Raw genomic sequence first — 23639 nt, forward strand, 5'->3', positions numbered from 1 at the left:
GCCCCAGATTTCAATAAGTATAAACATGGAATCAAGAGATTTTAAAGCTGGAAAGGGCTTCAGAGGTCGTCTACGCTAGTCCCTTCAGTTGATAGGAGGATGGCTAAGGCACAGGGCAGACGTGTGATTCAATCTAGGACAGTGAACAAAGGAGGACAAGTGTAGCAGCTGGAACCCACGTCTTCTCCTGCAGGGTCATCTGTCTGCTTCACTATCTGTTCTGTCTAGTTCTCTGGACAGTGGCTCTCAAACTCGGGACCAAGGACCCGGGCCCATCTGCAGCCAAATTAGGCAAAATAAGAAAAATAGACTGAATTTTTCAAAAAGCTAAAATTATTCATTTAAAGAACTAACCTTTACTGGGTGATTATGTCCTTGCTTAATAATTGGTGTTACAATCTCCTTTCATTTAGGAAATGAAGCACTAATACGAATGGTACAATCTTTACTGTCTTTTTTACCACAATTAAAAACTAGTAATTTAAATTCTTCTTCCAGCTCAAAAAAAAAAAAAAAAAACAGTTCTTTAAAATCTAAATGTCTGAGAGCCATTTCTCAGCATGACGAATCATGTGTGATCTCTTTTCCAAGACACACCAGTTGTGGGTAAAAACCTAGTCACACAAAGAATTACAGAACAGTGTTTTCCTGTCTCTGCCCCCGTCGGCAAGGGCAGGACTACAGCCGTCTTCTCTTTATCCTTTTCTTGCCTTAGAACTGGGCAGGAGTCCAGGGATGGACACTGGGGTAGAGGTGAGGGGATGAGGGACACCTACTCCCAGCATTTGGAATCACTGTCCCTTCTGTCCCTTGGCCTTGGACCAAGGCATGGTAGTAGTAGCGGGGAAGTGGACCCCAATTCTTTGATATGGCCCTGTGACATTTCTTCAATCCTTTTGTAAAATATCCTGCAAAATCAGCTTCAAGCCACCTTTCCACTAGATCGCGTTGTCTTTCCCACGTAGACAACCTCCCTGCTGTGGTCTGTGTGGAGGATTACAGTCCCTCAGAGAAGCAGACCTTGGTGGGCTGCCCTGCCAGGGCTCCAGAAAAGATTCGCGACGCCTGAATCCTGTTGGGCTGAGCTCGGTCCCAGGGCAGGTAGAACCTACAAGAATCCGGGCACTGAGTCACGGGACTGGGGCACTTTCGGTAAGCCGGCAGGAAGGCCTGATCATCAAAGATTCAAGGACAGCTGCCCCGTCTTTTCCTAAATGTGACCTAATGGGAAGACCGATGCACCCAGAGTTAAGGGATTTGGGCTGCTTCTCCTACCATTTAGGGAGTTAAACAAGTCACTCTTCTTGGGCCTGTTCTCCTCATTTCCAAAACTACGTGTCTAGGATTCCTTTCAGGAATACAGCATCCTAAAATCGAACAGGATTTGGTAGACCTGCTGGGCAGGAGCCACGTGGGGTCCGGTGGGAACCCCCTAGGGGGAGGCGCTGAGACTACACTTCTCTGGACCTGACTCTCAGTCACTTCCCTTCCGGGGAGGCGGGGGAGTGTCGGTGGGCGGCGTGCGCGTCCCCGCTGAGCTCGGCGTGAGCGTCTCCTTCGGGCTCGGCGTGCGCGTCTCCGCCCGGCTTGCCACGGGCCCCGGGGCCCGGCCGGGTGGGCGGGGCAGAGCTGGGCGGGGTGGGGAGGGTGGGGAGGACCGCCACCGGGAGAGCAGGCCGAGGAGCTGCAGGAGGAGGAGAAGGAAGACAGGGGAGGGAAAAGGCGGCGGCCCGGCTGGGCAGAGAGGCGAGGAGGAGGCGGGTTGCACGGGGGTGTGGGGCGCGGAGCGGCGCCGGGACAGCGGGGAGCAGCCGGGCACGGCGGTCACGGCAGCCAGGGTCTGGGCCGCGGTTCGGCCGGGCCGGCCGGTGAGTGTCGGGGAGGCCCGCCCGGGAGGCCGGCGCCGTCCGGGCTGCGCCGGGGCCAGAGGCGGTGGCCGGGCAGTGCGAGGCCCGCGGCCGGGGCGCAGGCGGCCGTGGGGCCGGCGGGCCGGGCCTGGGGCGGAGCAAACGCGGCCCCGTCCGGGCGCCGAGAGGAAGTCGGCGGTGTGGGCGTCCGCGCCCAGCCCGCTGCCCGGCCCGCCGTGGAGGCCTCCAGCAAATGGCGACCCAGGCCCCGAGGGCCGACCCCAGTGGCACCCGGGCTCGCGTGTCTGTGTGTTGGGGAGGGGTGACGCCGGAGTTAAACTTAGGGAGCCCCAGGAACCTCGAAAACCTGGCTTCTCTTTCCTTTTGCCCTTTAGAAACTTGCTTTGTTTGGGGACAGACGGGTTAAAGTAAGCTTGGGAGGCATCATCAACTGTCTCCACGGAATGAGTGAAGTTGGTAACTTTTCCATTCATGGAAGTGAGAGGATCTTAGTCTTAGCCTCAGTCCCTATTAAAGAGAAACATCCTGATTTTATAGATCTGAGGCGTGTGACCATTTACAAGTTATTTGTGTCCTGTCTCGTGGAAGTGCACTGCTTGGAAGGGGGCCGTAGAGTGCACGTTGAATTTAATCTCCTTTGAGTATGTTTTTTACACGTGTATTTAGAGAATAGAGACAGAACAGCGTGTTGTTTACCATGGTTCTGGCACTCCATTCCCCTCTCCCTGTGTCTTGTTTTTCTTTCTGAGCCATGTCGTAAGTCTCGGATAAAAGATGCTTGGGAAGGAATTGACCTTTTATTCCAAAATTACTTTGTTGACTGGGATCCAAGACGAAGTTATTTATGGGCATGCTGGTAATCAGTGTAGATTAACTTAAAACTGTAAATACAAAACCCCAAGCTTTCTTAGCTTTTCATTTCTATTTGCTACATTTCAATACAGTTTTGTGTCGTTTAGAGAACTAGTAAATTATATTAACAGAATTTTGTATTTGCTCATATTTATTAAGCTTTTCCAAAGTTGTTGACGGGCAGAAGGGAAAAGAGTAGCATAAAATGTAAGATGAGGGTTTTTCTAAGGGTTCAGTTTTTCAGTATGCAGTTTTTGCTGAATCACTGTTCTTTATGCTTAGTCACTGTTTCTTACTACAGAAGTTTAATTGGGGATAATATGGTGTTTTGCTAACTTTTTAAATTGTCAGTTTGTTTTTATTTGGTAGTGTAATGCGGTGACATAGCTTTTTTTGGTGTGTGATTCTGGAAATGTTAGTGGGTGGAGTTTTGTGTTACCAGAGAACCGAAGTTTCCGATATAGGCAAACTTTTATGCATTCCAAGTGTACTGGATATTTAATTTCAATCCAGTATTTCTCTATGGTTAGCATTGGAGACTTTTAAAAAAATATACAAAGTGTCCTAATAAAATACACTGTTGAAGAAAAATAATACGTATTTTGAGATAATGTATATAGTTAGAGAGGTGCTTTAAGGTCACCAAAATAGACCTTTTTAATGTGTTTACTGTTTGATATATTACTGAAATGTGACTTTTAATGGCATCAGCCTTATGCTGTTCTGTATGGTTTTTGATAAATCTTTTAACTAAGTTACCATGACTACCATGCTGTGGAATGACATTGTATTTGTAGAATTCATCAATATTAAAGTCATCAGTCAAAAGACTGTATAAAATATTATTTAATTTCAAATTTATTTTGATGAAATAGGTGGGATTGACCTTGGACTGGTGGTTTTTACACTGTAGATAACTAGATAGTTAAATACAGATGAGCATCTCTTAATTACAGCCCAGTCTGTGAAAATCTTTTACAAAAAGGGTATGTCTTTTTCTTAAGAGTGGGTAATGTTAGCATCAGGTAGTTCCTCATATGATTGCTTTTAATCAGCTTCCTAAGTATAAATGACCTGATGTAAAAGTGATTGTACGTAACGGTTTGTGCATGCGGATGTGGTGGTTGTGTAAAGCGGGGTGCGTCCGTTTTCTGAGGAATGCGTGTTTGTATCTTGCTGGACACACGAATACTATAGCTGACTTTTGTGGAGTACGAGGTGGTTTTCACAGCACAGTAATTACCTCAAGGTCACCTCAAATTGAGATTCCTTGGAAGCCCATATTCCCCTGTGCCATGCTGCCCCTTTTAATAAGCTGAGTTCCACCATTTGGGCGGATTATTTTTATCTGAGTCTCAGCTCAAATAGCTTCTGGTATGAATATTAAATATTTATTAATATATGTTATTTTAATTTCTGATGTAAGTCTGCAGTAATTTTGTTTGCTTATTTAGTGGAGAACAATTGCACGTAGTTAGGACTTCCACTTTGGAATAAGCTACCCATGTCCATATTTAGAAATGGAAGAGGTATGTTCTGATTATATCATAAATGGAAGGGTGAAAAGTTGAAACCAAAATTCCATATAATTAGGTCATCGTTCTGTAAATAAAAAGTCAGAACCAAAATTTAATAAAAGAATGTATACAGTGTAACCAATTTAGCCATTTTGGACTCATCAGTAGGGCACTTCTTTGAGTTGGGAGTTTAATGATCTTGGATTTTCAATCTTGGCTAGGCACCTCACCCCCCTTTTTTAAACCAGTTAAATAAAACGTCCAACTGAGGTTGTAGATTTATTATGGTTTCTAAAACTGAGTGCACCTGATCAGTAAATCAGCCAGCAGATGTTTGTATTTACTATGCAGTAGCACCTCCAACTATACAAGAAGGATGAGACTTGCTCTGGAGGAATTAAAAGTGATTGCTAAGTATGAAATTTCAGTCATAGACCTACTTGTGATTATGGTTAACTAATTGAACAAGTCTGTCTATAGTTCCATTTCAGCCTTACATTGAAGCAACATTTTATTGTCTCAGTGGAATTCTTTTTTATCTAATATCATATTAATTGTAATATTAAGGAAGTAGGCTGACGCCACTTCCTTTTCTGAGCTTCCTTTCCTCACCCTCTATATACTCAGGCAGCTGCACACTTGCAGACACCTCCACCTCTGTTTTCCTTTTTGAATCTAATGCCTCTATAGTCAGTAACCTGTAACCAGACTGCAGGGTTGATTAAGGAATTTAAATAGTGCAACAATAAACAGGTAGATGTTTCCTTTTGTGACTTTTATTACTATTATTTTTTAAGATTTTAAAACAATGGAATATTGAAATTAATTTTACTTAATTTACTTTTCCCTTTAATTTGCTTTTTTAATGGACAGTTTAGCTTATTTCATATAAAATGCCTGGAACATATCACCTAGATACTCAATAAATGTTTGAGTAATTTTGACTTTTTATAGCTGATACAATGAGGTAATTTTGACTCAATCTGGTTGACTAATTCTAGATTTATAAAGTGTCTTTTTATGAAGTATGTAGTTTTCCATGAAGTCAAGAATTGTTTTGGAATCCATCTGGTTATTTCTTGTATTATAATAATTTCATTTATTCATGTTTTTTCGATAAGTGAAGCTCTAATTGAGGCACAGTTTTGAATGCAGGGAACACAGGAATGAATGAGACAGAGATGGTGCCTCCTTTGTGGAGCTTGTAGTTTTCCTGTGGAGATAGATATTAAACAGGGTAATGATTTACTTCAAGTTATGACTAGTATTACCAAGGAAAAATGCAGTGTGTAATGAGCACATAAGTATAATACAGAATCCATACCATACCTTGCCTTTGGGTATGTGGAAAAGTGACATTTAAGCTGATAAAGATTTGCGGTAACAGTTGGGGAAGTAAAGGAGTGTGTATGTGTGTGTGTGTCTGTTTGTCTCTTGGAGGCAGAGGCAGACATTAAGAACAGCCTGAAAAACTGTGTTGAATATTTGGGTGACTTGATTTAGCATATTTAAAATCGTGCTGATTTGCAGTGCTTTATTTATTTATCGCCTTATGTATTGTAATGAATTTGGAAAAATAAAGGAATTCTTTTTTGAGGGCAATATCTTTCTGTCTAGAAATAGCCTTAAATGACAAAGTCTCATTTCATTGTATGTGAAAATGCCATGCCTTAAATTGTTTTTATGGATTGCTTGTCAGCCACAGATTATGAGTTGGCCTAGAATTTCTGTTAGAGAAAATTGAAACTATTGTAAAGCATTTAATCTTTTACAGTATTTTCTAGTCTAATGAAACTTTTTCCAGTCATTCAACTTTAAGTGTAAATAGATATGTTATTTGGAACGTTAAGATTCTTTTTCAAGAGAGTTTATTTTAAAAAAGTTAATAATGAGGAGTTTTAAATTAAGCTCGTCTTGAACTTGAAGCCTCAGTTTTAGCAACAAGTTTTCTGCTGGACCTGCTGTGTCACTGTTCAGCTGATAAATCAGGGATTGACATTTTAAACCCGTTTCATAGGATTTGTGAGCAATTGTGCAATACTTTTTGGAGGCATATTTAATTTGATAATAGCGATCTTGAAAGAGGGTGGATCTGGAACTTTTAAATTCTGAAACAGTACCCCAGAATACTTTTTGGGTATTGTCTACTGCATTTTTAAAAAACTTATTTCTTAATATATTTAATTGTAAAATGGACTTAAACTTGATTCCTTCTTTGTATAGCTGTTTTGAGAATGGTTAAATTTGTACTATTTCATATGTTTATACTGAGCATTATAAATGTAAGTTATTTTTAAAATAATTTAAAACTCTTATGTTCAAAGCAAAGTAATGTGCTATTATAATTAGAAAGAACCAAAAAGACTCTCTTGACCACAAGGGTGATTAAGTGTTGGAATAAACTACAAGCAAAGTTGTGTAACCTCCATTCCTCAAACACCATCTTAAAATTGGATCACCAAGTTACTGAAGTTCTGTCTTATTTTCTTAAACTTTATAAGCATATCTGTTATTGTCCATATGTATTGATGAGATATAGATTTCAATCCTAGCTCTGCCACTTACTAGGTAGATGACCTTGGGTAAGTCACTTACCCTCTCTGTACCTCAGTTTTCTCTGGGTTGTTATGAGGATTAAGTGACATTGACATGATTCTACAAAGAAGGATAAAGTAGGGACATAGTGTTCCATTTTCCTTTAAGTCTACTTCAGTAAATAATAAATGTTGTGGACTCATTGCTGTGGATGCTTTTATTTTTATTATTTTTTAATCATTTCTTTTATTCAGAGAGGGAATAGTGTGGAAGAGGGTATTTATTTTGAATCTTGAGAGCCCTCTACTTCTATTTACCTTTCAAAGTTGTTGCTGTTTTGCATTTAACTCAGTTGTTTGTAACAGTTGCTATTTTAAACACTTTTGAATTAAGCATGTTTTGAGATGTGTTCTGCCTGGTATAATCATGTGATGTGCATGTAACATAAGGTGTTCCTACTAGTTCTGAGAGCCTTGGTCACTTCTGTTGGAACTGCTTGTGTTTTTAGGTTTCTCTGTTAGTAACAGTCACGTTTATAACCTTCAGCATGTGAGATGAACTCAGTCTAGTTGTTGTAAAATAAGAAAGCTACAGCTGTTTTCACAATCTAATCACCCAGTAAAATTTGTCTTGATTCTTATTAAAAGTTTCTCTTTGCTTAACTTACAAATGTCATCATTAGTCTGTCATTTCTTCTATTTTGACCCTTTTTAACATGTCTGTCTTCAATTTATAGGTTCTGTCTTTAGCTTTAAAATTTATAGGGATAAACATTCAGAAGTATTTAATTCATTTGTAATTTTTAAACACAGTTTTAAAATGTAGTTTTGTTGTTAAGTGTGTACCCTGTTTTTTTCTGTCCCTGGCCTCAGTTCACACCATAATATCAACTCAGAACTTTTCTACTTAATCAACAAAGCTCTGTCAATAATAGACTTTTGCTGTTTGAGTTTGAGGAAAATCAAGCCTGGACTGGAGAAAAAGAAATAGCAATTTGGGGAATAATTAGTTTACATTAGCCACCTAGAAGTAAGATAGAATTTATGGAAGAGAATATGTGAGAGAACTAGCAAGCCTTTATGCACTAAAGTGAAGAAAATAGGCTAAGAATCGGCTTCTTATCCAGAAAATTATTATTAATTTAATTTGGAAAATTTTGAGGTGAGTTGCCTGTGCCATATACACGTAGAGATATATAATAAATAGGCAGCTGTAGAGATCTGAAGTTTGGAGGAGAGATCTGGGCAGGAGGTATAGATGAGTTTTTAGCATATAAGTGGTAATTGAAGCTTTTGAGAAATTGGGAGAATGTATAGAATGAACCAGAAATGCCATGGATCCCTGAAGAAGAGTAATATTTTAGAAGAAAAGATTAAGGAATAACCAAAGAGGTAGGGGGAACACCAGGGAAATGTGAGACGATAAAAACTAAAGAAAGATAGTAGTTCAGAAAGGAGGAATTAGTCAACAAAATGATATAATGGCTAAGGAAGATGAGGTCTGGAAAAAATGCCCTTTGGATTTAGCATTGAGGATCTCGATAGAGCAGTTTTAATGAGTGGTGGTAAAAGTAAACACACATTAGAGGGCTGAAGAGTATATGGGAAGTTAAGGGGGTTTGTTTGTTGTTTTTCTTTTGAAAGCTTGACTGAAAAGGAAAAAAAACAGCAAAAGGGGGATATTGCTTTATTATATATGTTTTTAAAGATGAAATAGTCTTTTAAGTTTTTGCTGCTAATAGGAACAAGCCAATAAAGAAGTTGAAGATTATAGAAATAAGACATTGAATAGGCTAAGTAATTATAAGTAAATCAGTGCATTGTGCCAATACTTTCTCTTTTTTTGTATAAAATTTTTCTTGCTAAAAGCAGGAAAGAACATTAGTTATCTGTAACCCTCTTGTGTTATTTTGTGGGTACTATTTCTCTGCTTAAAATCCTCAGTGGTTTCTAACTGCTTAAAAGTCTGAACTCCTTAGAGTAGCGTATAACACACTTTCCATAACTTTTCTTATTCCTGTCCCACCTCATCTCTCACAGCTACTTTGCATTTCACCTTGTGATCCAGCAATACTGGGAAACTTGAGGTTCCCTCAACATGTTTTGTGAATTCTTGCTTTTCTGTATTTGCATATGCTGTTACTTCAGCATTGAATGCCTCTCTTCGTTTCTAACCCTACCCTCCTGCGCTTAAGACTTCTCATCTTTCAAGACTACTGTGAACTCTTCTCTACCCCCCACCCATACTGATTTTCTCTGTCATATTGATCATATAAAAATGTGACATGATTTTACTTTCATCTCTGACCTCCTGCTGAAGCTCCTTGAGAGGAGGCACCATGTCTTCTAATCTTCACGTTGCCATACCAAACACAGAGTCTGGTACATGGCAGTTAAACAATAAATAGGTGTTGAATGAATGAATGGAAACTGTGGCCCTCAGAAGTAAGTGATTCGTCCACTGCCACAGAAGTGGAGCTAGAACTTATATTTTTTGGATAAATGCCCTCTTTGTTTTAATTAAGGCTTACTCTCTTTATTTGTTGTAGAATTTATTAAGGCATAGGTAGAAAGAGAGGTCAGTAGATGAAATCTTACATAAATTTATGTATTTGGAGGGGATATTAAAGAAAACATCTAATCAGGTTTTAGTTAAGTATATTCATGAAATTCAGATTATTCTCTTTTAGGAATATGATGAGGTCTCTGCAATGTGGAGCGCATCATAATCAGTTTAGTTAAAATTAAAAAGGTAAAAGCTGAAGCATTCTCTGAAATCTAAGAGTTAAATATTCATTAACTGGTTTTGGGCATTAATTTATATACTACACGATATACTAGAATTTAAGTATTATATTTTGAAATGTTCGGCCTGTTGGGCAGATTGTTATATGGTATATAAAAATGAACTTTTGACTGACTTCTTGAATTAAAGTGCTTAAGCTGTTTCAAGATGGATTGATTATATGTCAAATAAACTTGTTAAATGTTTATTTTATATTTCATCCTCACATAAGCCAATAAACTTTCATGATTTGATGTTTTTCCTTAAAACAGTTTTTAAAAAGCGACCACTTTTTGCCTAACTTCTTCTTTCTTTTCCGTCTCAGTAACTAGAGCTGGACTGGCCATTATGGAGGAGGGGCTGCAGCACTCTCACTGCGTGAATTGTGTCAGTAGACGGTGTATGACCAGACCAGAGCCTGGGATTTCCTGTGACTTGATAGGTTGTCCATTGGTTTGTGGAGCAGTTTTCCATTCTTGTAAAGCTGATGAGCATCGACTTTTATGTCCATTGGAACGAGTGCCTTGCTTAAATAGTGACTTTGGATGTCCATTTACAATGGCTCGAAATAAAGTTGCCGAACATCTAGAAATGTGTCCTGCAAGTGTGGTGTGCTGTACTATGGAGTGGAACCGATGGCCAGTTAGTTATGCAGACCGGAAATCATATGAAAATCTAAGCAGAGATGTTGATGAAGTGGCACAATTAGATATGGCCTTGGCCCTTCAAGACCAAAGGATGCTCTTAGAGTCTCTCAAAGTAGCCACCATGATGTCAAAAGCAACTGATAAAGTATCAGAACCTAGAGAACAGATCTCAGTTAAATCAAGTGTCCCAGAAATACCACATACTAATGGTTTGGTGTCTGTTGATGAAGACTCTTATGGTGCACTTTATCAAGCTACTGTTGAAACAACCAGAAGTTTGGCTGTTGCTTTAGATATCCTGAATACCGCCACAAGAGACGTTGGCATGTTAAGTACGAGTCTTTGTGCTTCCCCAGATGAAATGAAAGAAGAAGAAAATGCCAGAGAAAGCTTACAGAACAGAAACTTGAAAGACCAGGACCATCTTTATGAGGATGAAATAGGAGCAGTAGGTGGGATTGACCATAATGACGCAAGTCAGAATGCCCAGTCTGAACAAAATGGTTCAAGTGATTTATTATGTGACTTGGATTCCAGTTCTTATGGCACTTCTGCTCTTTGTAATGGCTTTCCTTTGGAAAATATATGTACACAGGTCATTGAGCAGAATCAGAATTTACATAGTGACTCAAAACAAAGTAACTTAACAAATAGAGAATGTGTAGCATCAGATGGCCCTTCAGAACCTTCTAGTTCACTTTCAGTAGCAGCACAAGTTAGGGAAGTAATACCATCTAATGCTTTGCCTAATGGCACAGTTCAGCATATCCTCATGCCAGATGATGATGAAGACTTGTGTTGGAAAAAAGTAGACTTAGGGGACCTAAGGAATGTGGATGTCTTATCTTTCAGCCATCCTCCTTCATTCAAATTTCTTTCTAATTCATGTTGGTCTAAACCAAAGGAAGATAAAGCAGTAGACACATCAGATTTGGAAGTTGCAGAAGATCCAATGGGTCTCCAAGGAATAGATCTAATCACAGCAGCATTACTGTTTTGTCTAGGAGATTCTCCAGGTGGGAGGGGTATATCTGATAGCCGCATGGTTGATGTTTATCACATCGACTTTGGGACTCAGACTTTTTCACTTCCATCTGCCATATTAGCTACAAATACAATGGTTGGGGAAATAGCTTCAGCTTCAGCTTGTGATCATGCCAACCCACAGCTTTCAAATCCAAGTCCTTTTCAGACGCTTGGGCTGGATTTAGTATTGGAATGTGTCGCTAGGTACCAACCCAAGCAGCGTCCAATGTTTACATTTGTTTGTGGACAGTTATTTAGAAGAAAAGAATTTTCATCGCATTTTAAGAACGTGCATGGTGACATTCATGCTGGACTCAATGGCTGGATGGAACAGAGGTGCCCTTTAGCATATTATGGTTGTACCTATTCTCAGCGTAGATTTTGTCCATCAACACAAGGAGCAAAGATTATACATGACCGCCATTTGAGGTCATTTGGAGTTCAGCCATCTGTGTCTACAGTGTTAGTGGAGCCTGCTAGAAACTGTGTGTTGGGATTACATAGTGACCATCTAAGTGGTCTTCCTTTTGAAGTCCTGCAACATATTGCAGGCTTTCTTGATGGCTTCAGTTTATGCCAGCTCTCGTGTGTATCCAAGTTAATGAGGGATGTGTGTGGCAGTCTTCTTCAGTCTCGTGGAATGGTCATACTGCAGTGGGGGAAAAGGAAGTATCCGGAAGGAAATTCATCATGGCAGATAAAAGAAAAGGTTGGTTTAATTTAATTGTATCAGTCCCTTATTTGACATATAATAGGCACTTAATGTTGTTGCTGAATTAATAAAATTAACCTTGTTGCAAAATAGACCATCCTTAAAACGTAATAATTCAGTATGATGACAAACTTTTTTATAATGATAATGAAAGCAAGAATAGTTAGAATTATTAGTCATAATCACATATTTACTGCAGACATCCTAGAACTAGATTCTGATGTCATACGACAGAGGCCACTTCCAGTTCTTCAGTTGAGGGGTTCTGTATCTAGTTACTTCTTCTGTAACAGCTCCCTTTGCTTGAGTCCATGTTAGCCACCTTCTAATTTGGGCTCCATCTGAAACATTTTCACTATAGGACAATGGAGGAAGCAAGGAGAAGGTTTTTTACTGCTTGCAATTGGCAGTTTTGGTCCATTCTTAGCAATTTCTTTCTTAGAACTTGGTTATTACAGGGAGAACTTAAATAAGGAGACATGAAAAAAAATCTACTCCCAGTAAGTGACCAATGGAGTGTTTGGGGTATAGAGAATGTAAATGGATGGATGTGGAAATGTGTTAGGCTGAGGTGAGATAAGGGCAGTAGGATTTGATATTGTTGACTCTGCGTTTAGTACAGTACAAGGGAGTGTTGCAGATTGGAAGCTTGAGCTGGAGATTGGGAACAAATCCTGGCTCCACCATTTTCCTCCTGTGATATCTTACTTTTGCCCAGCTTCTGTTTGAGATACTATCCAATAGAAACTAGAAGGCATTACAAATACCTTTGATTGAAGGTGTTTTTTCATTTTAGAACATTTATAATATGAAACTTTGATTTTATAAAGTAGAAAAAATTTTGATAAACTTCACATTGGTTGAACAGGGTTCACATTTCTGGCTACTTTGTTTTTACCACCCTTAGGTTTTCTCTTATTTCCACTCATTGCTCCAGTTTTTCAGAATTCTGCATCTGCTTTTGTGTTCTCCTGAAGCTTTGACCAGTAAATGAGCACGCTAATTATTTTATGTAGAAAATTTCATACTTGCTGCATATATGTGGGTATGTGTGTATTTTCATTTTCTACATGATTTGGTGTCCTTCTGCCATTTGGGATGAGACACTCAGAGCATGGCCCATTTTTGTCCTTGCCCCCCCAGTATTGACCTATGAGGTAAAATATTTTCTGGGGATTTTATTGCTGCAGAAAACCTCATCTACTCTTGGAGTTTGAATTGCCATCATTTATTCAAATTACGTGTGTATATCCTGGCCATTTTCTCCTCTGAACTCCAGTCCATTATATACAAGCATCTACTGGACATCTGCACTTGATTATGTCACAGCTTCAGCGAACTCAACAGGTCCAACCTACTCCACCTTTCTACCCCTCTTAATCTCAGAAAATGGCATTTTCATCTCTGAAGCTGCCTAAACTAGGAATTTGGGAGTTAAGGTTGACCCTTTTTTTCCCCCCCTTTATTTCCATATCCAGGTAATCACAAAGTCCTGTTGTCTCCCCTTCTTCATTACCTCTCAGGTTTGCTTACTGTTTCTACTGCGGTTTCCCTAGTTAGTCCCGCCTGTAGTTCTCTCCTGGGTTACTACAGTAGCCTCTTCCTTACTGGGTTTCTGTTTCCAGCTGAGTCCCTCTCCAACATATTCTCTATAGAAGAGGTAGAGTAATAAATAATTTCTTAAATACAGTTCTTATGCTGTAGTGCCTGAAAACTTCTTAAATGTCCATCCATTGCCCTGGGGTAGAGGCAGACTCCTTAATGAAACATTTAAGACTTTTCATAATCTTGTCCTCACTTACCTCTTCAGTTTCCTTTTGTCAGTTTATATTCCAGCCATGGAATTTACTTAGAGTTGTCTGATGTTTTCTTCTTGCCTTAAGGTGTTTGAGTACACTGTCCCTGATACCTACATTTGAACACTTGAGATGTTCTAGGCAGTGTGTACTTTACTTTTGTTAATGTATTTAATCTACTGTCCCTATTTCATGGATGAAGAAACTGTGGTTTAGAGAGGTTAAGTAACTTGTCCAGTTGGTGGATTCAGACCCTGGGAACCTATTTCTGGAGGTTGTGATCATTATCTCATTGCTATATCCTGCTTACTCTTCAGATCTTACTTTGTCAAGAAAGCCTACTCCGACCCCGTTGAAGCCCTTAGGGAGGTGCACTGCTCTGTGTTCTCCTGGTGTTCTATTATGTACCTCCTACTCTATGTACCCATACTGAAGCACTGACCATGCTGTTTGGAAATTCACTGACGACTTGTCAGTTTCTTTCATTAGACTGTAAGTTCATTGAGAAGTGAGACTCTCTGGGAACCAAAATATTAACTGCTTTGCATAGCACCTCCCATATAGCAGGCACTAAGTAAATACTTGATGTATACTTGGATGCAAAATTGGCCCATGACTAAGAAACCTTGTCATCAGGAGATGGGAGCTGTCCATTTTTTCCTGAGTTTGTTTCACCAGACTGTTGACTGTGTGGAAGTAGGGAAACTGTCTGCCACCATTGAATATTTCAGCAAATTCATTCTGCGAAGCTTAACAAAAACTCCTAATTCTTAGTATAGTTTTGTGGTTATGGGGAATTGTAATCTATAATGTCTATTGTTAGCTACTGTCCAGGCCTTCACTGACATCTGGGAAATGAGTCCATGCAGGGTAATTGATATCAACTTAAGAAGTATAGCGATTAAGTACCTTATGTGCTGAACTATTCTACTGCTGGCTGAAAAATAATTGTGTTCAGAATTTGAAGGCATCTGGCCACCCCAGAATTCATAGCATTCTTTTCTGAGAAGCTCTAATGAGTGCTGAGGGCTTCTCTCAAATTCACGGCTGCTTTCTAGAGTATCTGCTGTTTGCCACGGGTTCAGTGTTCTCTAGACATTTGCTTGTTGATTAGCTTAGGTAGGATGCCTGGGCCTGTCTTGCTTGTTACCTATGTTCAGGTAACTTTATATTTTCAAATGGTAAAGCTGAGAGGGGGCCACAACAGTTATTGCTGGACCTATAAGGTGACTGTGCTTCAGGGCTTGGAGCTGCTGAGTGGGCAAAAGGGAAAGTAGTTCTTATTTTTACCAAAACAGGGATGGCATATAAATATTTTTCCCAGAAATGTATTTTACAATGATATGGAATTAAAAAATGATTCATTTTACAAAAAGCTCTATAAAAATTTCCAGAAACATGTTGAACAAATTGAAGCACTTGTGTTCCTCGTTATTACTAAGTGCGTTTACTACTTATAAATAATGAAAAGAAAAAGTACCTTGGCACAAAATATTCTAGAGTATTTTTTAGTATACTTCATATGGTGTAACAGGAATGAGAGAAAAACTTGGAGGAAAAAAAACACTTGTATTGTCAATATCTCCAGACTATGGATAGGTCTATATATATATATAGACATTTGGATGGGATGAAAGCCTAGTGTACAATATGCAATATTTTAGGAAGTAGCTCTGGATATTTTATAAAATTGCTTAATAAGTAAGCCAGGTTGGATGTGATTTTCAATGTTGAGCTTTGTCTTTTGTTTTCTTTTTGGTTATTATATTTATTGAAGTTATAATGTCATAGGAATGATTTATCTTACAAATATTTGATAAACAGATTTGTATCCAAATGGATTACTACTTCCAGTTTTGTAGCTAACTACTTGAAACTTTATATTAGATATTTCTCTTAACAGTTAGAAATGTATGCAGTTAGAGCAAGAGTTATGTTTTGATTCTTGTAAGTTGACTTGTTTAAATCTGAAGTAGAATTTTCTTCTAGGTATGGCGATTCAGTACTGCATTTTGTTCTGTCAATGAATGGAAATTTGCTGACATCCTAAGCATGGCTGACCACTTGAAGAAATGCAGTTACAATATTGTAGAGAAACGGGAGGAAGCAATCCCATTGCCGTGTATGTGTGTGACACGAGAACTCACTAAAGAAGGACGTTCACTTCGCTCAGTTTTAAAACCTGTACTTTAAATACTATAATTCCACTTACACATACATGCAAGCACCTAGTATAATTTCTTGGTAATATGTGACACTTTATTAATGTATTAAAGATTACAGCTAGCTAAATTCATTGTCACTGTGTATATAATGTTTTGAAGTGACCTATATTTTTATAAAGTACTGTTTAGTTGGAAAAAAGTTGCCTTAATGTTTGAAATGTGTGAATTTTTTGGAACTTGCTGGACAGGGTGATTTAATTTTTAGCTACATAATTTTCAGAATTAGTATTTTTAGTGGTGTGCATATTTTGGTTCTTACATTTTTTGTTTCTTAAATAACAAGATCCTGACCAAACAATTTATTCCTCATTTTCCGTGGGTTATAACCTAGGCATTCAAAAATCAAAACTTTGATTCTAATTTTTACATCATAGGCTTTTCAGATTCAGAAAACATTCAGTTGCTTAAACACTGCATAAGACCATTATAAAGTTTTTATTTTCTAGTTCTCCCCTTATATAATTGTTGATACGTAGATGATCTCTAATATATACATAATATTTAAAATCATGAGTAATGTTGATAATGCCATTTATCATGTTTTAAAAACAGTCCACAAAAATGTTTTCACCTTACATATTTACAACTCTCATACAGAGAGTTGACCATATGCAGCTTTTTTTTGGTTAGATGCCACATCCAGAGACTCATGGCAGTGTGTTTTGTTATGTGACAGGTTAAAGCAAAATCAACAAAAGAACCTGTGAATTTACTTTAATTTGAAACTGTATATGGTATTATATATTTGCTAGGTATTTGATATTTGGAGAGAAGAAAATACAGTTCGCCCTTCATATCTGCAGATTCCAAATCCATGGATTCAACCAAAGGATGGAAAATATTTGAAAAAAAAATTCCATGAAATTTCAAAAAGCAAAACTTGAATTTGCCACTCATCTTCGACTATTTATATGGCACTTACATTATATTTACAATTACTTACATAGCGTTTATATTGCATTAGGTACTATAAATAATCTAGAGATGATTTCCAGTATATGGGAAGTATGCGTAGGTTATGTGCAAATACTATGCCATATTATGTAAGGGACTTGAACATCTGTGACTTTTGGGACCGTAGCGGGGTCCTGGAACCAATCTTCTGCAGATCCTGAGAGATGACTGTATACCTCATCTTAAGTTTGAATTGAATTGGGCATATTCCGTGAATAAATTTCAGATATTCAGAATGCAAAGGGCTTAACTTTTTATCACAAGTGTTTAAAATTTTTGCCTTTTGATGTTTATAAAAATCACAATTATGTTGTTTTAAGACATTTTAAAATGTGACACTTGCTATCTTTGTAAGATGACAATCATGAAACGCAGAAACCTGTCTTGGTTGACAGTCTCTTTAAAACATTTGCAGGTTAATATTCCATAGACTTCTCTACCAAAAAAGTAAGAATTGCATCTTTGTGTAAAACCAAAATACAACAGAAAGATATTCAAAGACCTATTCTTGAGGTATTTTATTATAGTTTTCAAATTGATTTATACTGTTATTAACCTGATATGGTCAGTTTAGAAAAATGAGTATATCAGTATTAAGAAATAAATTGCAAAAATGGAGACTTGTACTTAAATAATTTAGGTAACTTGTGGCATTTGGTAGTCTGAAATGGTTACAAGTTACTTTGCTAAAAAAACTTCAAAACTATTTTGTCTTCTCTTCCTACATTTGTCCCTGAGAATGCTCTATTAACTAGGTTCTTGATTCCCATGTATGGCAATCGGGCAGGGCAGAGCCGTTCCTTGGGCATTACAAAAGAATTCTGAATTGCTTTAAGACTTGTTTTGGTTGGATCAAGGGCTCATTACAGTTGAAAAGCACAGCGTTAAAGACTAATCAATTGTTTTGCCTCACTGTCATTTTAATTAGAAGAATATTTATTTCTTAGTGCTTCAACCAACTATTTCAACTGTGAGATTTGAATTTACATAAACAGTCTCTTTCTGTGAAAAAGTCAGAAATAAGATACAAATACTGTAAAATATAACTCTGCCTTTTAAAGTTTTGCTGAAGAATGTGTCTGGTTAGGATAGCACAAACATTAACTTTTTGTTTTATGGTTGTGCTTTTTTAAAATCCTTGTTTTTTAAGTTTAGACTCCATGTTTCCACACTGGATCATGAGATATTTAACATTTTCTACCTTTTATTTCTTTTACACGTCTTTGGCTGTTTTCTTTTTTGTTTATGCCACCATACTATTTTGTTAAAATGTTTTCTTTGTGCAGCATTTGTTCAAATTCTAATAAAATTAATATTTTCCTTTATATGGCTCAGTAACTTAAAAAGAAAAAACTTATATTTAAATAAAATTTTAATCCTTGCGTGACAAATTCCAAACATAGTCATATTGTTTCTGTAGTGGGGATTTTCTGCACGTTGTAGGAGTTGCTTGTTGATTGTCATTGCTCACCCGTGTTTTACTGGTGAACATTAACTTTTTTTTTAATATAGAAAACTCATCAGTTAGCTTCCTCTGCCCCGTCAGTGTCTTCTTGAAAGTAGTCCCCCTAGGGGTATTGAAAGGCTGAAGAGTTTCTGGCAATATTATTTTTCTAAAACTTTTAATGGGAACAATCTATCTAACCTTTTAAGCATGAAAAGGTTTGTGTTTTGGCCAAGTTAGTTGTCATTTGAGAAGCCTTTGTTGATACTTTAGTCTTTACTAACCAGCAAGATAAAGGGCAGATATTAGGAAGGAGGGAAATATCTGAATTCACTTTTCTCCTCTGCCTTTTTCCCCAGAACTGCCTATTACCTTAATCTCAATGCCCCCCGCCCCCCCCCACCACCCTCTCTCTCTCTCTCTCCCTCTCTCTCTCTCTCTCTGTCCTCTCTTTCTGTAGCTTCTGAGAATCACAGTTCACTTAGAGTAGTGGTTCCCAAAGTGTGGTCCCTGGACCGTCAGCGTCATCTGGGAATTTGTTAGAAATGCAAATTCTTGCGTCCCTTCACAGACTTAGAGAATCAGAAACTGTGGGGTGGGAACAAGCAGTCTGTTAACAAAGGCCTCCCCAAGTGATTCTGATGCATGGTAAAGTATGAGAATTTAGAGGAAAGCCTGGGACTATGCCAGCTCTTCTCCTGAATGATGTGTTACTGGTACAGATGTATGTGTGCATGTAGGTACATGTATGATCCAAAATTAAGAGTAATAGTAATTTATTAGTATTACCTAAATGATCAAATTTAATGATATATGTTGTCTCAATGTTACAGCCATATGACAAAATACATTAGGTACCATGGTTGTTGGACATTCTTTTAAAAAGCTAGTATTTACTAGTAAATTTAGTATTTCACTAGTGTTTCTTCTGGTCAAGGTTAATTGCAGATTGTTCATTAGCACTAACATTTAGCCTAGTCATCATTCATTCTCTTGTTGAGTGGTTTCAGAATCATGTGAGCATATTAGATTTCTAGGATAGAGTAGAGGTAAAACGATACTGGATTAAGTTCTACAAGAATTCTGTAGGAATTCTTTCAACACTGTCAGTAAGAGGTATTAAAGATTGGATTTCTGGTTTATCAGTAGTATAGAATCTTTTTTGGTCTTTGACCCTGTGCTACATGTCCCAACAATGTTGTTGCTATAATTAACTAACTATCCCTTAACATTGGAATCCTTGAAGATATGGTAGTTTATACTGCCATATTAATAGCAGGTTTTTAATCTCTGGCAATTTGAAGGTAGGTTTTGGTGTTCAGAAGCAAAACAGATTTCATGTTTTGCATCCCAACCTAAAAAGACATGGAGCTTATTTATTTTAAAAATTTTCTAAGGAATAGTTATACAAACATTAAAAAATATGTTTGTTTCATGCGTGACATACCACATTGGAAAGTGATAAAATTGACACCTGCAGAGGTGGGTGTTTAGAATTACAGTAGAAAGAAAGCGATTGGCCTTCGTTCTCTCAAAAGGCTGGATAAAGCCTTCTGATGGAAATAATTTCTCTGATGTGTGTTTGGCTGGTTATCTAAATATAGCTCTTAGTAGTCTTAACATGCTTGTGAGGCCTAGAAAGCAAGAGTGTATTAGTGATAACCTTTAAAGAAAATTAATCAGTGACTCATCCATTGTGTTTAAAATAATTCAGTGATGGGTTTTTTTAGGATTTGATCTAAATCTGATTTCCAAACAAAAACGTTCAAGATGTACAAGTAAAGGCTAATGCTTGTAAACTCCGTTTTAAATAAAATAAGGGGAGAGGAAGAATGGTTTCTTTTAAAGTCACCTTTTTCACAAATTTCCTTGATTTAAAAGATCAAAGTAAGTTTTAAGTTTCCGTTGTATGGATGAAAAAACCTAGGTACTCAAAGTTTAAGTACCGATGAGTGTTTTGGACACAGTTCACTTTTCTTTACAAATGCAGAAAGAGAAGGGAAGTTTAGATGTAGGGAAATTATTTTGGAAAATATTGTTGCCTAGAATATTTGATTACTAATAAGTGTTTTGGAAAGAGTTACTGGGTAATACCAAAAGGAAACAAAGTAGAAATTAAGTACCGTATGCTGTTCTGAAAATCCTTTGTAAAAATAGGAAATTTGCTGAAGTTTTACAAGTATTTTATTGCGTCTGTGATTGGTAAAATCTATAAATGTATTGTTTATACATATATTTATTTGCATGTGTTATCTCCATAAATCGGCCAAGTGGATTTTAATACATCTTGAGATATACTAATGGAGATACCTCTCGAAGTGCTATTTTACCTTAGAACATTTCAAAACTGACATCTTGTATTCAGAATGTTTGACATTCCAATGTATTATGTGGGGAGTAACTTTTCATTAATAAACTACAAAGAAATGAGTTACAAGGATGATTCATAAACTATAGAAATACAGTAAAAACTCAGTGATATGAATCTCCTATTTTATAATTTTTTATCTTTGATGTACTGTACTGAAGCATCTATTATTTACTATGAAGAGCATTTCTGAAGCAAACTGACAACAGAAACAAGGGAAATCTGTTTCCTTTTCACTAACACCAGTAAAATTGTAAGCATCCCCCAGATCATATTATTAACCGATTTGCATGCGAATATGATAGGAAAGGAACTACATGGGTAGCTCTAGTGGTGGTAATAGTGTGTGTGTTTGAAAGTAATATAACTGCATTTGTGTTGAACTCTTAAGACTGACCAACTAATCAGGTCAGATTGTCCTTTCCCAGTAAAAGCAAATTCCTCAGGTTTAATTTTTACCTTTTTCTAATACAAATTGTTAGAATTTTTTTCTCAGACAAGATCTTCAAACAGGTAAACAGGTTGATATATGTGTTGGTTCATCCTTGGGCAGAGGAACTGACTAGAGTTAGTTGGCTTTCTAAACCCCTTCCAGTCAGAGAGTAACATTGTTAGATTATTATTCAGTGGTCTAATGATACAAGAACAGTAGCAATAATTTGTGATTGCTCAAAAGGTTGAAGTTGAAAAAAGGAGATCCTGCCTTCAACTGTCCTCCTAGAATTTTTTCTTCATAAGTCCTCCTTTCCACATTAATTGTCATTATTGCTTGTTTATCCTATGACTTCAATTTTCTGATCAGGTGATCAAAAAACCTAGATTAAGTACACAGAGTTTTTAAAAACTTGTTTTGCTGATCAACCTATGTTTAGTAGTTTTGATCAATAAAGTTTAGATTTGGTTAAGTAACTTAGTTTCTTTTAAAGTCTCAGCTCACAAATAAGTTTGTAGTGTTGAAAAATGGAAATATCAGCATTCAGGTTCAATCACGTTATTTGATTAAAAGAAATCAAGCTATAGAAATAGAAGCAATAGGGTACTACATCTGTTCAAGTGTAAAATTACCCAGTGAATATTTAATTATGTCAACTGGATGTCTTTTTTATCAACTGATAACTTTTAAAAATTGTTACCTGTATTACCTTCCCATTTAGGTCACCACAGAGCATTGAGTAGAGTTCCCTGACCTATATAGTAGGTTCTCATTAGTTACCTATTTTATACATAGATAACTCAAAGTTTAGGTATTGATGAGTGTATTGGAGTATTTGAGAGCAGTGTGTTCTGACTTTTCTTTACAAATGCAGAAAGAGAAGGGAAATTATTTTGGAATACATTGTCTAGAATATTTGATTCCTAATAAATATATGTATACATACAGCTGATTCACATTGCTGTACAGTAGAAACTAACAACATTGTAAAGCAACTGTACTCCAATAAAAATTAATTAAAATTGTTTCCTGTATTAGAGATCTGAAATAAAAATAGAGAATAGTATTGATTCCCTACAACATTCCAGTAGTTTTATGATTAAAAACTGACATATGAAATAAATTGCTTTAAATGGTTAATAATTCGGTGGATATGAATTCTAAAGATTTTTATGCTGCATTTAAAATGTTAAAGCTGTATTATTGTTCATTTGATCAGTGTTTAAGCACCAATCAGTCCTGAAAACTTGAATTGGATTCTGAGAGGTAATTGCACTGACTCATTAACTTACCTCAGATGTCATTTAGTTTCCAAAGTGTCTTCTTTTTCTCATGATTAACAAAGTCATTTTTTATCTTAATTGCAAAAGGATATGGTATTTATTGAAAAATATGCAAAGTGAAAGAAGCTAGACACAGAAGGCCCCATACTGTAGGATTCCATTTAGATGAAATAATCCAGAGTAGGCAAATCCACTGAGAGAAATCAGATTAAGGTTGTGGGGAGGGAATAGCAGGAAGTGACTGCCTGATGGATACTGGACAAAAATAGTGTTGATTGCACAACATTGTGAATGTACTAAATGCCACTGAATTGTTCACTTTAAAATGGTTGAAATGGTAAATTTTATGTTATGTGTATTTTACCACAATTTTTTTAAAAGGAGTATTTGCAGTCATTACTAAAGGTAAAAAGTACAGTGTTCTCAAGTGTGAAATGCTTAAGCTATGGTTTAGAATTAAATTACAGCATTAGTAATGTAACATATCTATTCAAAGTCCTAATGAAATTCATGAATTCCATCACGGAAGTACTGCTGACAGCAGTGGAAATAAAGTTGTAATGCATCACAATTTTCTTATATTTAATACAACTGTAACAGTGAGTAATTGGCTTCCATGTTAATGTTCACTTCTTACATTTTCTTATGATTCCTTGCGGCACATCTCAATCACATTTTTTAAAGATCCGTATTTAAAATCATGCTTTGAAAAAACATTTGTATAGTTTTCATGATCATTTTTTATGGTTTTATACTTCATGTTCCTTTTAAAGAGCAAATACACTGATGTATTAGATAAGACTAAATAAATTGAACTGATGTATACATTTTGTATTCTTTTGAATTGTCTTGTGGGAAGATACTTGAATCTTGGCATTGGTAGGTACTTTAATGATCATTTAGTTTCTCATTTTATATTTGGAGAAATCAAAGCTGAGTTTGTCAGTGTTTGTTCATTCAACAAGAATTTCTTGAGCACTGATGCCAGGCACTGTGTAGGCTTGATTCTGGAGGATTGTCACATGCCTCATGAATTACTACTACTTCCCCCTCCTCCTATGACTACTGTGTATCTGGTAACGTGGACAAATGGACAAGTTCCAAAGAAGGAAAGGCTTTTAGGCCCTTTAAATGGTTCTTCATATGTATCTTCCTCAAACACTAAAGACATATTCTTTAGTACAGTAAAATACAC

General features: G+C 37.0%; 2 protein-coding genes across 3 annotated transcripts in view; both read left to right on the plus strand.

The window, feature by feature from the left end:
- The first annotated feature begins 1735 nt into the window (after positions 1–1735).
- Positions 1736–18241, plus strand: FBXO30 (F-box protein 30). Of its 2 annotated transcripts, none has more exons than XM_067701847.1 (3): positions 1736–1868; positions 9882–11938; positions 15727–18241. In XM_067701847.1, exons 2-3 carry the CDS (start codon positions 9905–9907, stop codon positions 15928–15930), a joined length of 2238 nt encoding a protein of 745 aa, XP_067557948.1. In that variant the 5' UTR covers positions 1736–1868; positions 9882–9904; the 3' UTR covers positions 15931–18241. The 2 variants fall into 2 exon arrangements, with proteins under 2 accessions (XP_067557948.1, XP_067557949.1); XM_067701848.1 differs by lacking the exon at positions 1736–1868 and adding an exon at positions 2082–7933.
- EPM2A (EPM2A glucan phosphatase, laforin) overlaps positions 1738–23639 on the plus strand; it is a 160783-nt gene continuing 138881 nt past the window's right edge. Inside the window, exon 1 of the mRNA XM_067701851.1 lies at positions 1738–1868. The gene's annotated coding sequence lies outside the window, so the exon portion shown is untranslated. The remainder of the gene's footprint in view (positions 1869–23639) is intronic.

Source organism: Pseudorca crassidens, chromosome 13, assembly GCF_039906515.1.
Source record: "Pseudorca crassidens isolate mPseCra1 chromosome 13, mPseCra1.hap1, whole genome shotgun sequence".
Classification (NCBI taxonomy): domain Eukaryota; kingdom Metazoa; phylum Chordata; class Mammalia; order Artiodactyla; family Delphinidae; genus Pseudorca; species Pseudorca crassidens.